This window comes from Eptatretus burgeri, chromosome 22 (genome assembly GCF_056783735.1).
Source record: "Eptatretus burgeri isolate ZD-2024b chromosome 22, Ebu_testis_v1, whole genome shotgun sequence".
NCBI lineage: Eukaryota > Metazoa > Chordata > Myxini > Myxiniformes > Myxinidae > Eptatretus > Eptatretus burgeri.
The window spans coordinates 212,423-229,473 of NC_140982.1; the positions used below are offsets into that span (position 1 = coordinate 212,423).

Consider the following 17,051-nt stretch of genomic DNA (forward strand, 5'->3'; position numbering starts at 1 on the left):
TGAGTGTTGTTGAAAGAGTGTGGGGGATTGCAGAATAGCTTGGGGAGGGGGCTGAATGAGGAGGAGAAAAGGCTCTGTGATGCTGGGGCAGAGGGTGGACAAGAGAGGGGGAAGAAGGAAGTTGAGGATCTGAGGAGGTGGAGTGAAGAGATGGAGGTGAGAGGGCAGTGGAAGGAGGCAGCTTTGTGGATGGGAGGGGGGGGCAACTTTGGGAAGGATGAGTGAGGGGGATGAATGGTGGGAGAAAGGTGAGGGGGGAGTTTTTGAGAGAGGTGAGAGGGAGGCTTGGAGGGAGAAGAGTGGGATGGTTGCTTTGAGAGTGAGGGGTGAGAGGGGTGAGTTGGCACTGAAGTTGGAAAAAAAGAATGGTTGATGGAAAGCGAACATTCATAGCAAACTGGGTTTTTTAAAGTTTTAGGTCAGTTATGCGATTAAACACATTTCTTGAGGGATGCAATAAAGGCGAATTCAGAGAATGGAGAGAAGAAACGCCATCCTGAACTTCCATCCTGGTGTCTCGCTTGCAGGGTGACGCAGCAAGGGACGGACGGTATGGAGGAGTACCGGTGTGCCTTATGGAGCACCGGTGGAGCATGGTGGTTGTTGATCGTTGAGATCCTCCAATGTCCTTCGCGAAGAGTAGTTGAGCTCTCCTGGACAACCTGAACAAATTACAAATTCTTCCTCTAACCTAAAGTGGGGGGGGGGGGGTGGTACATCCGCACCCAGAAAAAATGACGCAAAGTGCTGCATTCGAGAGGAAGCACTTTATGATCAACTGCAGAGTAACACGTCTCAATGACTGTGGGTCTGACCCTTCTGTAAACATACTTCAAATAAATATAAAGGGCCTGAACCCAGGACTTTGTGCACCATGGAACTTGGTTGTCCTGGAGAGAAGGCCTGTTATGTCAACAGATGGTGTGGAGGCACACCGAAACAAATTCAGAAAGACATCCCTCATCCGGCCATATTTAGTCTTCATTCAACCCATAGATGTCATCGACCCAAAACGATAACTTGTGTCGTAAGTTCCCCTGCAAAAGAGGTAGAATAAATTAATCCACAACGCTCATCATATCAATCAGGTACCCTAAACACCAAGGAAATCAAAACATCCTCCGAACAATCAATCACATTTCACTCGAATCCATGAGCTCGAGTGATTTACCTCCTCCAGGCTCTCTTTGAGTTTCAAGTCAATTTTGCTTCGTCGTGATTCCTTCAGGCAGTAGACCCTGGGATTCCAAAAACAAGCACAGTGTACAGATCGAGGTGATTGTATTCCCACCAATAAGATCACACCATTGTGTTTACGAGACAGTGAAGATCAATGCGAGACTATTAAAAAAAATAAAATCTGTGAACGAGTGAAGATGATTTCCTGTTTCCACCAATTGGAGGTGACCCAGGAAAAAAAAAAACGTCAACGATTCAACACACCCAAAATCCTCCAATCATGACCTCCATTCAGTCCACCAGACAAGTGTCGCCTGGACAAAGCTCAGTCTTTAAACTAGTCATGAAAGTAAGTACCCGATCACCATGATGTCGCTATCAGCGAACACAAAATGTAGTTAGAAAACAACAAGGGGAGATAAACAAGTTATAAACAAACAAAACCTGGACTGGATACAGGAAGTGAAGAGTGGGGAGAGAAGTGGGGGGTGTCATGTTCCGATTTCAGGTCCCTTCGGGGCCAGACGCCATCTTTTCTGCGATGAGAGGTGGTCTCCCACAGATGAGGACACCTCTTCTGGAACTGTCTTGTTTGACGGTGTTTGCTATTTAGTTGTGTGTTTTTGTGCTGAGTTTGTGTGTCCCTGTCAGCCTCATCCCTCACCGGCATCACAGGAGGGGACGATAGATTTGCTCTCCGTCTGCCCGTCCGTCCCACCAGTGGTTTTTCAGACTTTTTTTTCCCAAACCCTTAAACATATTCAACCGAAACTTGGTACACGGCTTCATTATGATAAGTTACAGAAGAAGCTCGAGTTTCAGGGCGTTTTGTAAAATTTTCACAGAGTTATGCCCTTTTTAGACTTGGAAAATTCAGTTTCTTCTTCTTCTTCTTCTTCTTCTTCTTCTTCATATTGGCTCCTGTTTCGGCACGAGCGTGCGTTAAATGCGCGCAAATTTTTTTTTTGTTCTGGAAATGGAAAATGGAAATGTTCCAATGTTTTGATTTCCCGACACTTTCAGTGTGTCATGATTGCAATTTGTGGTGGGTTTGGCCTTAAAAACGGAATCGATTGACCGGACGAGACTGTTTTTAGCCCCTGCTGGACTTCATCTGAAATGGGAGGCTTATGGATTTGGTCTCACCCGTCTGTGCGTCTGTCTTGTCCGTGTGTCCGTATGCAGCCATATCTCGGACACGTATGGACGGATTTTGTTCAAACTCGGCACAAACACAAAACATGATGGTATACATTAGCATATCATTTTGTTTCACGATTCGATCGAAGATGGCCGACTGGTGGGACTTGTAGTTGTAAAAACCCGATGTTGAACATGTCCTCAACCGTTTGTCAGACATGCATTTCCCGATCTTGCTCAAACTTGGCACACATATCATGAATGAGGGCTTACATATGCACGTCATTATTTTTCGAGATCAGATGCAAGATGGCCTACTGGCAGCCTTTTCGTTACTTAAACGTGTCCCCAACCATATCTCAGACATGCACGGTCCGATTTTGTTCAAACTTGGCAAAATTACTAAAACCACGGGGGGCTATGGACATTTTATGTCTTGTTCTCCTTGTTTGCATGTGCTGTCAGTTTGCTATTTATTTAAATTCCAGCAGTTTGACTTTAGGAGATGGCCATATGCGTCACTTAATTCCAGAGCGAGAGAGAGAGAGAGGGAAAGATAGAGTTTGGGTTTGGGGTGAGGGGGTGTGGGGGGCGCTACTGTAGCTATAGGGGGCATTCAAACCTAGTTACGAAGGGGAAGCAGCATTTTGACACCCGGATGGTAGGGAAGGGCCCACTGTTGAAACAGTTTTATACAGTTTTCATTTCAGGCCTGAAGTGGTGAAGTCGTGATTCATTATGTTCGATAACTTGTGCTGACGAAGCCTCATTAACAGCATCATAACACTGTCAGGTTGTTTGTGGTTTGTCCGTGTCTCTCCGCTGGAATGTGGTGAAAATAACACAGTCGGGACGGAAGGTTCGCGTGATGCCGAGTCGACCGTCTTGCATTCATACCGCACACACACGGTTCATGCTTTCAGCAGAACCCCCACACCTTCAATTTGTCATGTTAACATGAGCACATGCGTTACGTGTAACTGCAGTGCGGAGCTTACCGAGAAGAAGGGAACATTTCTGCAAAACAAAGAAGGACAATAGGTTCACCTTTCGAACAATCACTGAAACAGTTCAAGAGCAGCGAAGGGAAACGATGCACGAAAATGCACAGTAAGGGATAACAAAAAGGAAGAAGAAGAAGACTCGTACTTTTTAAATGTCCCATCTTGTACGCCCACCACACACCGACGATGCACAGGGCCACCAACAAGAGCACTACAATAGCCACAATTACTATCACGTGCACTTTCAATTTACCTGCAAACAGAGAAAAACATGAGCAGGTGGGTGCGCAAGCGTGGCGGGTACCACTCCGGTCTACAGTACCTTCCGTACGCTTTGTAACGTACAACACCTGAAGCACGGATCTCCAGTGCAATGCAAAGGGAAATGCTTACGATCCATTACGAGTGTGCGGTCAGTGCAAGCAGCTCTTACTGACTATCATGCGTCCAGGCAAGCACCGGGCCTGTCCCGCTGGATTCCAAGCAACGCAGTGGTACAGACCGGAGTCAAACGGCTTGATCAAACTGAACGTCTGCACAGTGGAATGGGGAGGACACAAGCAAAGGATCCGTAAACAACATTCCTGTTTCATCATGAAACTATGCAAGGTAGGCCTAACTGCGCCGCGGTTTTCAGTCGCTCCCTCGCCGTCTCACCAGGCTGCCGGTTTCCTGATCAAGAACGTATGAAGAGTTGACGAACTTCGTGCCAGCTCGAGGGACGACGGGGAGCACCTCGCCATCTCTGAACCAGGAATAAGAAGCCGGTGGAAAGGCGTTGCTTTCGTGGCACCGCAACGCCACCGACTGACCGATGTACGCCGAAGCAGGAACCTCACATCGGGGAGTCAATGGCTTCACTGCGAGCAACAAAAATCCAAATGAATACTTGTGAGGAAGACAGCGAGGGTCGTTGATCACGATGTTGAGGAATCGAGGCCAAACTTTCAAACCACATTGCACGAGTGAAGCGCAATCGGACAACCGGCAGGAAACTCGGACCTTCGCTCACCTTGCACCTCCAGATTAATGGACACCTCGCCGAGAGACTTAGCGTCTTGAGGAGCAGTCACTTCACACCGGTACTTTGCCGTGTCAAGGCGTGTGGCGTTCCTGATGGTGATGGACACATCGCCGAGCCGTGAGTGATCAGAGAGGTGTGCTCGACCCCGGAGGTCACCTGCACAGGGTGATAGAACCACCAATTATAATTATTTATTTATTGGCGATCACGTATCAATACGTTGCTCAAAGGTCAATACATCTCTTCGGTTGGTTCAAAGTTTTAAACGTCTTATAATTTGAATCGAGGTTCAATTAACATATTTAAAGCATTCATATTAAAAAAATAAATCGTTCGGCGAGATGATTAAAAACATAAATACTGGATCATGGGGTGTGGCGCTGCCGGTACCTGTCCAGGAGAACGATCGTCCAAGTCTTCAGGTCCTTGGTGCTTCCAGTCTTGCTCTATGGATGCGAGACTTGGACTCTGACCAGGGATCTGAGACGGAGACTTAATTCCTTTGGTTCCAGGTCTCTTCGGAGAATCCTTGGCTATCGCTGGTCGGATTTTGTGTCCAACGAGCGGTTGTTGAGAGAGACTCAAATGAGATTTGTTACCTGCATAGTCCGTGAGCATCAGCTGCGGCTGTATGGACAGGTGGCTCTTTTTCCTGATGTTGATCCTGCTCACCAGATTCTCTCAGCGAGGGAGTCTCGTGAGTGGAGGAGGCCAATGGGCCGACCACGTGTCTCGTGGTTGCAGCAGGTTGATCGGCATCTCAGGGAGATGGGGATGGGCCAGGCATCTGCTTGGGGGATGGCCAGATGGAGGCCCCTGGAGTACCCCCAGAAAGTGAACGCAGCGACGCGCTGCTCCGGCGCATGCTCCCATGACTTGACCTTACCTCACCTCTCCATTTGCACACCCAAAGAGGCGATGGAAGCCCTCCCCCCCAGTCCCCCTCTCCCCTGCACACGCAAAACGCCCACTCATACTGTTCTGCACTGTACTGCGCCTGCGAGAAGGGCTGCACCTCACCTGAGCACCAAGCGTCATGGACATGAACGTGAGAGCACCCGATGGGTTAACGACCACAGACGGGTCGAACGTGCTCAATTAAACAATGTGGGAATGGAAGGAACACGGAGTGGAATTCCGCCGGACCAAGGGACGACCGAACGGCCGCGTAACCGAAGGCAAGACCGATGGGGGTGAAGGAGGGATTGTTGAAAGGATGGTTGTTGAAGGGGGGATTATAATTGGTGGACCGTTGAAACGGATCGATGGGGTCATGGAGGGAAGATTGAAAGTAGCAGAGGGATTGAACAGAACGATGGTGGAAAGGAGGAAAGGGGGAAGGGGGAGACATTACACTGGAAAAATACAGCTGAGCCAAAGCCCCCGAACCGCCCTTTGACAAGAGACCAAGGACTGTCGACACAAACACTAATGAAATAACTGATCCTCGGGTCACGTACGTGTCCATGTATGCTCTCCCCCTGGGGTAAGTTTTCCAAAACCAGAATAATAATTATATATCCTACTGCATGCCTGTAGGTGCGTGCCCGTATGTGCGTGGCCATACGTGCAAACAAAAAAACTTTCAAACCGCGTGCCAGAAACAACAACCACACAGGCCGTTCCTTCACTCTCGCGTTCTCGCGACAACCACACTTCCACACACAGAGTTAATTAAAATCCAAATTAAAATCAAGTTTACCTCCCTGTCTTTGCTTGCCATGACATTTCATTTGCTGCCATGTCACCGGCACGTCCCGTGACGTCATCGTCGGCCAGCCGCGCACCGGCCTACGCAGCCACGCCTATGCAGCAACGTGTCATGTCATTGGTTGGTAAATAAATGGCCGCAGCAACGTGTCATGTCATTGGTTGGTAAATATATGGCCATAACTTGGGAAGCACTTGTCCGATTAATATCAAACCACATCCTCAGGTCCCCAGCAATATACCTGGCAAGTTTCAATTAGATCGGTTGTCGAGAAACATCAGTCACACACATGCGCGCGCGCGCACACACACACACACACACACACACACACACACCCACACACTGCTGGAATTATAGATAGATACTCGACAGTATCCGCCCGTAGGGCGGGGAGGGAATGAAGGGAGGGAATGGAAAGGCAGTGTTATGGTTAGGGTTAGGGTTGGGGTTGGGGTTAGGGTTAGGGTTAGATAACCCTAACCCTAACCCCAACAGCTTAGGTATTTCATTGTATCCAACGGTTTGGCCGTCTATAAAGGACAAACAAACATGAAAAATTGACGTTTTAGTCAATTTAGGACGTCATAACTCGAAAACCGGAAGTGAGAAGTGAATGTCGTCAATCAACTGTGTCATTAAATTTTGATTATCTGTCGAATGGCGTTGGTCCCGTCTCGATCGTATGAAATTGATCCGGTGACCTTGACCCCTTGATCCCGTGACCTTTGACCTTGAACTTGACTCCCCTATGCCCGTTGTCATGTCCCAAGGATCACTCATGCCAAGTTTCATCTCATTCCATCCAACGGTTTGGCCGCCTATAAAGGACGAACAAACAAACAAACACACAAACAAACACACATACATACAAACATATTCTATTTTTTTAGTATAGTGGATATACATATATATATATATATATATATATATATATATATATATATATATATATATATATATATATATATATATATATATATATTACAATAGATCTGACAATCAACAATCTATATTGAAGTGTAAAGACTCTCACACCGACCAATTACCATAGACTCACCATCTCTTCAAGGGACAGGCGAGGCTCATGAAAATGAAACTAGAAAAGTATGAACATACAACATTATAAAATAAAGTTAATCTGTGACGTTTGCCAAAGACGTACCAATGAGTTCTCCGTAAGCGAAGACAAAATTGGTGTCGTCGGTGGTGATTTTCTTCCACTCGACACGTGGCTCGACACGTGGCTCTCTGCTCCCGGTATGGTACTCGCAAGGGAGTGTCACTCCTGGAAACAGGTAAGTCTTTGATGAAGGTTTCACTCCAGTCTCACATGGACCCAGAATGTGTTCATTCATGTCAAGCCTCAAATAGGAGTATATAACGGAGAATCCTTGGACCGAGATGTACGATAGAAGCACGTTCCGGAAATGGCAGGTCACGTCCGGCATCGCAGAGCCTGGAATGACTGCATGCATTTCACCCACGTGATCGTTGAGGCCTCCCTGCGTTTGCCAGGTCTTCAGGCATCAAAGGGGTATCCTCCCGTTACCACGAACAAGCCTTACAACATCAAAGGGGTATCCTCTCGTTACCACGAACAAGCCTTACAACATCAAAGGGGTATCCTCTCGTTACCACGAACAAGCCTTACAACATCAAAGGGGTATCCTCTCGTTACCACGAACAAGCCTTACAACATCAAAGGGGTATCCTCTCGTTACCACGAACAAGCCTTACAACATCAAAGGGGTATCCTGTCGTTACCACGAACGAGTCTTACACCATCAAAGGGGAATCCTCTCGTTACCACGAACAAGTCTTACATCATCAAAGGGGTATCCTCTCGTTACCACAAACAAGTCTTACATCATCAAAGGGGTATCCTCTCATTACCATGAACAAGTCTTACACCATCAAAGGGGAATCCTCTCATTACCACGAACAAGTCTAACATCATCAAAGGGGTATCCTCTCATTACCACGAACAAGTCTTACACCATCAAAGGGGAATCCTCTCATTACCACGAACAAGTCTTACACCACCAAAGGGGTATCCTCTCATTACCACAAACAAGTCTTACATCATCAAAGGGGTATCCTCTCATTACCACGAACAAGTCTTACACCATCAAAGGGGAATCCTCTCATTACCACGAACAAGTCTTACACCACCAAAGGGGTATCCTCTCATTACCACAAACAAGTCTTACATCATCAAAGGAGTATCCTCTCATTACCACGAACAAGTCTTACACCATCAAAGGGGAATCCTCTCATTACCACGAACAAGTCTTACAACATCAAAGGGGTATCCTCTCATTACCACAAACAAGTCTTACATCATCAAAGGGGTATCCTCTCATTACCACGAACAAGTCTTACAGCATCAAAGGGGAATCCTCTCGTTACCACAAACAAGTCTTACACCATCATAGGGGAATCCTCTCGTCACCATGAACAAGTCTTACATCATCAAAGGGGAATCCTCTCGTTACCACGAACAAGTCTTACACCATCAAAGGGGAATCCTCTCGTCACCATGAACAAGTCTTACATCATCAAAGGGGAATCCTCTCGTTACCACGAACAAGTCTTACACCATCAAAGGGGAATCCTCTCGTCACCATGAACAAGTCTTACATCATCAAAGGGGAATCCTCTCGTTACCACAAACAAGTCTTACACCATCAAAGGGGAATCCTCTCGTCACCATGAACAAGTCTTACATCATCAAAGGGGTATCCTCCCGATACCACGAACAAGTCTTACATCATCAAAGGGGAATCCTCTCATTACCACGAACAAGTCTTCCACCATCAAAGGGGAATCCTCTCATTACCACGAACAAGTCTTCCATCATCAAAGGGGTATCCTCTCGTTACCACGAACAAGTCTTACACCATCAAAGGGGTATCCTCTCATTACCACAAACAAGTCTTCCATCATCAAAGGGGTATCCTCTCCTTACCACGAACAAGTCTTACACCATCATAGGGGAATCCTCTCGTTACCACGAACAAGTCTTACACCATCAAAGGGGAATCCTCCCGATACCACGAACAAGTCTTACACCATCAAAGGGGAATCCTCTCATTACCACGAACAAGTCTTACAACATCAAAGGGGTATCCTCCCGTTACCACGAACAAGTCTTACAACATCAAAGGGGTATCCTCCCGTTACCATGAACAAGTCTTTCAGCATCAAAGGGGTATCCTCCCGTTACCACGAACAAGTCTCACAGCACCAAAGGGGTATCCTCCCGTTACCACGAACAAGTCTCACAGCACCAAAGGGGTATCCTCCCGTTACCACGAACAAGTCTCACAGCACCAAAGGGGTATCCTCCCGTTACCATGAACAAGTCTTTCAGCATCAAAGGGGTATCAGAACAAGTCTTACATCTATCATTACCACGAACAAGTCTTACAGGTCTTACACCATCAAAGGGTAATTACCACAAACAAGTCTTACATCATCAAGTCCTCTCATTACCACGAACAAGTCTTACAACATCAAAGGAGTATCCTCTCATTACCACGAACAAGTCTTACAGCATCAAAGGGGAATCCTCTCGTTACCACGAACAAGTCTTACACCATCAAAGGGGAATCCTCTCGTCACCACGAACAAGTCTTACAGCATCAAAGGGGAATCCTCTCGTTACCACGAACATGTCTTACATCATCATAGGGGAATCCTCTCGTCACCATGAACAAGTCTTACACCATCAAAGGGGAATCCTCTCGTCACCATGAACAAGTCTTACACCATCAAAGGGGAATCCTCTCGTTACCACGAACAAGTCTTACACCATCATAGGGGAATCCTCTCGTCACCACGAACAAGTCTTACACCATCAAAGGGGTATCCTCTCATTACCACAAACAAGTCTTACATCATCAAAGGAGTATCCTCTCATTACCACGAACAAGTCTTACACCATCAAAGGGGAATCCTCTCATTACCACGAACAAGTCTTACAACATCAAAGGAGTATCCTCTCATTACCACGAACAAGTCTTACAGCATCAAAGGGGAATCCTCTCGTTACCACGAACAAGTCTTACACCATCAAAGGGGAATCCTCTCGTCACCACGAACAAGTCTTACAGCATCAAAGGGGAATCCTCTCGTCACCATGAACAAGTCTTACACCATCAAAGGGGAATCCTCTCGTCACCATGAACAAGTCTTACACCATCAAAGGGGAATCCTCTCGTTACCACGAACAAGTCTTACACCATCATAGGGGAATCCTCTCGTCACCATGAACAAGTCTTACACCATCAAAGGGGAATCCTCTCGTCACCACAAACAAGTCTTACATCATCAAAGGGGTATCCTCTCGTTACCACGAACAAGTCTTACAACATCAAAGGGGTATCCTCCCGTTACCACGAACAAGTCTTACAACATCAAAGGGGTATCCTCCCGTTACCACGAACAAGTCTTACATCATCAAAGGGGTATCCTCTCGTTACCACGAACAAGTCTTACAACATCAAAGGGGTATCCTCCCATTACCACGAACAAGTCTTACATCATCAAAGGGGTATCCTCTCATTACCATGAACAAGTCTTACACCATCAAAGGGGAATCCTCTCATTACCACGAACAAGTCTTACATCATCAAAGGGGTATCCTCTCATTACCACGAACAAGTCTTACACCATCAAAGGGGAATCCTCTCATTACCACGAACAAGTCTTACACCATCAAAGGGGTATCCTCTCATTACCACAAACAAGTCTTACAACATCAAAGGAGTATCCTCTCATTACCACGAACAAGTCTTACAGCATCAAAGGGGAATCCTCTCGTTACCACGAACAAGTCTTACACCATCAAAGGGGAATCCTCTCGTCACCACGAACAAGTCTTACATCATCAAAGGGGTATCCTCTCGTTACCACGAACAAGTCTTACAACATCAAAGGGGTATCCTCCCGTTACCACGAACAAGTCTTACATCATCAAAGGGGTATCCTCCCGTTACCACGAACAAGTCTTACATCATCAAAGGGGTATCCTCCCGTTACCACGAACAAGTGTTACAACATCAAAGGGGTATCCTCCTGTTACCACGAACAAGTCTTACATCAAAGGGGTATCCTCCCGTTACCACGAACAAGTCTTACAACATCAAAGGGGTATCCTCCCGTTACCACGAACAAGTCTTACACCATCAAAGGGGAATCCTCTCATTACCACGAACAAGTCTTACAACATCAAAGGGGTATCCTCTTACAACATCAACATCATCAAAGGAGTATCGTCTTACACCATCAATCCTCTCATTACCACGAACAAGTCTTACAACATCAAAGGGGTATCCTCCCATTACCACGAACAAGTCTTACAGCATCAAAGGGGAATCCTCTCGTTACCACGAACAAGTCTTACACCATCAAAGGGGAATCCTCTCGTCACCACGAACAAGTCTTACAGCATCAAAGGGGAATCCTCTCGTTACCACGAACAAGTCTTACATTATCATAGGGGAATCCTCTCGTCACCATGAACAAGTCTTACACCATCAAAGGGGAATCCTCTCGTCACCATGAACAAGTCTTACACCATCAAAGGGGAATCCTCTCGTTACCACGAACAAGTCTTACACCATCATAGGGGAATCCTCTCGTCACCACGAACAAGTCTTACACCATCAAAGGGGTATCCTCTCATTACCACAAACAAGTCTTACATCATCAAAGGAGTATCCTCTCATTACCACGAACAAGTCTTACACCATCAAAGGGGAATCCTCTCATTACCACGAACAAGTCTTACAACATCAAAGGAGTATCCTCTCATTACCACGAACAAGTCTTACAGCATCAAAGGGGAATCCTCTCGTTACCACGAACAAGTCTTACACCATCAAAGGGGAATCCTCTCGTCACCACGAACAAGTCTTACAGCATCAAAGGGGAATCCTCTCGTCACCATGAACAAGTCTTACACCATCAAAGGGGAATCCTCTCGTCACCATGAACAAGTCTTACACCATCAAAGGGGAATCCTCTCGTTACCACGAACAAGTCTTACACCATCATAGGGGAATCCTCTCGTCACCATGAACAAGTCTTACACCATCAAAGGGGAATCCTCTCGTTACCACGAACAAGTCTTACACCATCATAGGGGAATCCTCTCGTTACCACGAACAAGTCTTACACCATCAAAGGGGAATCCTCTCGTTACCACGAACAAGTCTTACAACATCAAAGGGGTATCCTCCCGTTACCACGAACAAGTCTTACAACATCAAAGGGGTATCCTCCCGTTACCACGAACAAGTCTTACATCATCAAAGGGGTATCCTCTCGTTACCACGAACAAGTCTTACAACATCAAAGGGGTATCCTCCCATTACCACGAACAAGTCTTACATCATCAAAGGGGTATCCTCCCGTTACCATGAACAAGTCTTACATCATCAAAGGGGTATCCTCTCGTTACCACGAACAAGTCTTACATCATCAAAGGGGTATCCTCCCGTTACCATGAACAAGTCTTACATCATCAAAGGGGTATCCTCTCGTTACCACGAACAAGTCTTACAACATCAAAGGGGTATCCTCCCGTTTCCACGAACAAGTCTTGCAACATCAAAGGGGTATCCTCCCGTTACCACGAACAAGTCTTACATCATCAAAGGGGTATCCTCTCGTTACCACGAACAAGTCTTACAACATCAAAGGGGTATCCTCCCGTTACCACGAACAAGTCTTACATCATCAAAGGGGTATCCTCTCGTTACCACGAACAAGTCTTACAACATCAAAGGGGTATCCTCCCATTACCACGAACAAGTCTTACATCATCAAAGGGGTATCCTCTCGTTACCACGAACAAGTCTTACAACATCAAAGGGGTATCCTCCCGTTACCACGAACAAGTCTTACACCATCAAAGGGGAATCCTCTCATTACCACGAACAAGTCTTACAACATCAAAGGGGTATCCTCCCATTACCACGAACAAGTCTTACATCATCAAAGGGGTATCCTCCCGTTACCATGGTAACCAATCAGGCACAATTAACCTCTCACAGTTTTATTCCTGATTGTAAATGTTGGAATCCGACATCTTCGGTCTCTCGTTTCACGACTCATCGACGGGAATGACCCGCATCGTGTCACAAGATATCGTCACGTGACGAAGTGAAACACGTCACGTGACGATCTACTTACGCTCAAACTCCGTGACGACGAGATTCGGGTTTGCAGAGTTCACCGTGACCCCCAGCACGTGGACACCTGGTGGACAGAAACACCTTTAGTGTGTGCACACCTCGCACTGATAACGGTCCTCATAGTTTGTCTGGAAGGGGGATAAGGTAAGGGGGGTTGTGGGGGAGAAATGAGCAGAGTTCTGGGGTTTATACCCCAAGGCAGATCAGTTTTGCTGCAGCAGTTTCTGGGCGGGGGTTATCCTAGGTGGTTTGCCGTTGCCTTCCCAGCAAGTAGTTAGCCCAGGGATTAGTAACTAGTTCAGTTAATAAAGTTAGCAATTGGGAAATTAGTTACGATAGCTCGCCTCCTCCTCCTCCTCCGGTTGAACGTCTGTGCGAGGTACTCGTTGATGCATCACCTTTCTTGGCGAGGGTTCCACCGTACTCGGCTGTTTGTTGCATCACTCCCGACAGGACACGACGCACTCACTGCGCGCACTCCGTCCACAGTTCACTCCTCCCCTCCCCCCAGCCACACCTAATGACGTCACATCAGGTACGGACGGGAGGTACCCTGTACTTATCCAGGCGGTGCTCGTCAAGGTTGAGTACTAGTTAACGATTTTTTACTAGTTCTCTGCACTCGTCAAAGACTTGACAAACAACATTTGGCTCACCAACGTGGACGAACCCGGATTTTGTACACACGTGGACATTGTCAGACATCGGACAATTCCCCGTGTGTGACTCTGTCCCAATGGCGGACAACCCTGTGTGGCTGAATCATTTTATTCCAGCCGATCGTTTCCCCAGTTTAGTAGGCCCTTGGCGTCTCCCCTTCGCTCCGACATGACGGCACCGAAGGCGATGAGGACTCAGAGTAAACCGGAACCGCCACGGGACACCCGGACGTGAGCAAGACCCGAAGGGTGAGGGGGAAACCGAGAGGGAGGAACTCACGTGATATCAACGGCGGCAACACGAGAACAGTGCGGAGGACCACGTGACGCACGAGCCATGCCGCCATTTTGAGGACGTCAGCGCAGTCTTCTTCTTCTTCTTCAGTATTAACTCTTCCAACACCCCCATCTCATCCATGAACACGGAAATGGAGTCTTCTTCTTCAGTTTTAACTCATCCAACACCCCCGTGTCATCCATGAACACGGAATCGGAGTCTTCTTCTTCTTCAGTATTAACTCTTCCAACACCCCGTGTCATCCATGAACACGGAATCGGAGTCTTCTTCTTCTTCTTCAGTTTGAAATCCAACACCCCCATCTCATCCATGAACACGGAAACGGAGTCTTCTCTGCTTCAGTTTGAACTCATGTGTTACGTGCGTTCGATCGGGCGGTGTAATAGACGCTGGAATCAACGGCGGTAAAAACCAGGAATTAATTTATTCATCCGACTTTAACAATCCTTCTTTCATTTAAATTAAATGATACACTTCAACACTATAAAACAGAAATCGCCTTCTTAATACTTCCAAGAACCTCCGGTTTAGCATTATTCGGACATGTCCTATCGGGCGGTGTAGACGGCGGTATGTGAGACGACTTCATCGGCGATAAACTTCCGGATGTTTTTTCAAAACAATCCTTAAAATCATTATAGTATTAAAATATACACTTACAAACACTGCGCTGGGTTTTGCTTCGATGGATTATCGAGTTGTTGTTCTTTCTTCATTAATTCAGTCCAAGAGACTGATTCTGATTGGTCCGGCTCATTCCTTCCGTCGGCCTTGAAACTGCCAAACGAGTGAAGAAGAAGAAGATTTCACAGTTTTTTTAAATTTAATTGTCCCGTTGTGTGGAGTCGTGACGGTTCACCCTCCCATCCAATCAGGTGCCGCCTTGTTGAGACGTATTCTCGTCCTGCGTCCTTCATGCTCCTCGATGTTTGTCCTTGTTGTTGATGTTTAATATGTCGGATGGTTTTGGCCTCGGTACTCCTGGTATCCTTGGGACTCTGCTGTATAACGAGCTTGGCGAATCCACGAGGTAAACTGAGCCGGGCTCACTACCGGGAAGGTGGAGCACAAGTCCACACATGGCGGTGAGGATTTACTCCACCGCCACCGAAGGTGGAAGGAGGTTATGTTTTCACCCCTGTCTGTCTGTCTGTCTGTCTGTCTGTCTGTCTGTGTGCAGTATGTCAAGTTGTGGACGGATCCGGATGAAATTTAGTGGACAGGTTGGGGGTGTGACAAGGACTAACTGATTCAATTTTGGTGAAAATCCGAATCCGGATCTGGATACGAGGATTATTTAATTTTTAAAGTGATTCTTCACCATTGAGAGATAGTTCCCAAAACGATATAGTTCTGTATTGTATGATATTTTAAATAATGTATTGGGCCCGATATGTTCTAATGGATCAGGCATCACGTGGCGGAGGTGTGCGCTCTAGCGAGTACCCTTCCAGGTTCCAAAATCTCCTGAGAGTGACGCGGTTTAATTTCGTGTTTATACATCTTCACCCGTCGTGACCCGTCGTGTGAGTCACCTGTCGATAAGTTTCTTCTTCCTCCTCCTTCTCCTCTTCCCTTTTCACTTCTCTTTCCAAACTTCCAGCTTGTGTGGAACTTATCGAAAACTCTTCCACCCCGAGCAGCTTATTTCGGGTAAAGAGGAAGCTGCCAACAACTACGCTCGGGGCCACAACACGATTGGAAGGGAGATTGTGGACCTGGTTCTGGACCGCATCCGTCAGCAGGTAAATCAGTAAAGAATCGCTTTCTCAAAATAAGCTCCTTAATATTTTATTTATTTTATTTGGGCTTGGAGGAACTTTGTGGCCTCCTGTTGGTCCAGCGGTGATGTTGGAGCCATTGTTTCTCCTCTTCCCAGGTCAGCATGAACTACCGGCCTCCGACCATGGGACTCCGGAGGTGATCTCGTCAAGCTCCAGTGGGCCGTGTGCACCGGTATGTGGGGGATGGAATGGAGGAGGGAGAGGTTTCCTGGGCACGTGAGGACCTCGCTATGCTGGAGAAGGACTATGAGGAGGTCAGAGGTGTCTTTGTTGATGAGGAGGAGGTTGATGATTTCTATATGGTTCAGGCCCTCTTATTTCTCCGGTTGTTATCCATCGTATTGTTGTTGTGGAGTTTGATGTTAAACCCGAGAGGTTCGAAACACATGTTTTTTGACACTGGCAGCTATACAGCAAGTGTGGATGTAATCGGCACAAAACTGGAGGATTAGAGACATGACAAACAAACACAAACACACAAACAAACACCTGTCCGTGAATTATCGGAAGCAAGCAGAAATACCTGTGTTATGGATTCACGATAAAAAGCTATCGTAACTTCACCAACCTATCGACCTGTATCTCTATAGTCATTCACTAAGGGTTTTGGTGTTAAATTAACAACTCAGAGTGAAGCTTACAGGTGGGGCATCTACATCTTAAGAGAGAATGTCATGGTAAACTGCGTTGTCGGTGTGGGCACCATCTTTGTCCTGGTAATTGCCGTTCTTGAGTCGGATTTTGATGTTTTCTTTCCGTCCAACCCTGCTCATAGCAACATATAGTTGACCATGACAGAATAAGTCCTGAGGAAGGAAGATTCCAATCTTTGAAAGTGTCTGTCCTTGGGACTTGCTTGCAGTCATAGCAAGAGACGGTCTGATTGGGAAGTGGCGGCGCTGCATCTTGAATGGAAAGGTGGTGTCTCAGGGGGAGATCGGAATCCGTGGAACGAAGGTCTGTCGAGCGACATGCGCACCTGCAGAAACGGTTGCTTCGATGACGCGGTCATGCATCCTGGTAACTACATTTTTGAAATGGAGCAAGTAG

At 46.8% G+C, this 17,051-nt stretch overlaps 2 protein-coding genes across 7 annotated transcripts; one reads left to right on the forward strand and one right to left on the reverse strand.

Annotated features, from left to right (window-relative positions):
• Positions 1-752: 752 nt before the first annotated feature.
• On the reverse strand, positions 753-14,451 carry LOC147007985 (junctional adhesion molecule 3B-like). Of its 5 annotated transcripts, none has more exons than XM_085865730.1 (10): positions 14,200-14,444; positions 13,259-13,324; positions 7,221-7,343; positions 4,336-4,503; positions 3,981-4,183; positions 3,757-3,856; positions 3,469-3,576; positions 3,318-3,336; positions 1,172-1,238; positions 753-1,037 (listed from the first exon to the last, which is right to left on the reverse strand). In XM_085865730.1, the coding sequence occupies exons 1-10, from the start codon at positions 14,264-14,266 to the stop codon at positions 975-977; spliced, it is 984 nt and encodes a 327-aa protein (XP_085721856.1). In that variant the 5' UTR covers positions 14,267-14,444; the 3' UTR covers positions 753-974. The 5 variants fall into 5 exon arrangements, with proteins under 5 accessions (XP_085721856.1, XP_085721857.1, XP_085721858.1 ...); XM_085865731.1 differs by lacking the exon at positions 14,200-14,444 and adding an exon at positions 13,659-14,178; XM_085865732.1 differs by lacking the exon at positions 7,221-7,343 and having other exon boundaries at positions 14,200-14,451.
• Positions 14,452-14,957: 506 nt separating this feature from the next.
• LOC147007986 (tubulin alpha-3 chain-like) lies at positions 14,958-16,564 on the forward strand. 2 transcript variants are annotated; one of them, XM_085865737.1, is made up of 3 exons: positions 14,958-15,247; positions 15,821-15,962; positions 16,097-16,564. In XM_085865737.1, the coding sequence occupies exons 1-3, from the start codon at positions 15,162-15,164 to the stop codon at positions 16,139-16,141; spliced, it is 273 nt and encodes a 90-aa protein (XP_085721863.1). In that variant the 5' UTR covers positions 14,958-15,161; the 3' UTR covers positions 16,142-16,564. The 2 variants fall into 2 exon arrangements, with proteins under 2 accessions (XP_085721863.1, XP_085721862.1); XM_085865736.1 differs by having other exon boundaries at positions 14,976-15,302.
• Positions 16,565-17,051: the final 487 nt, after the last annotated feature.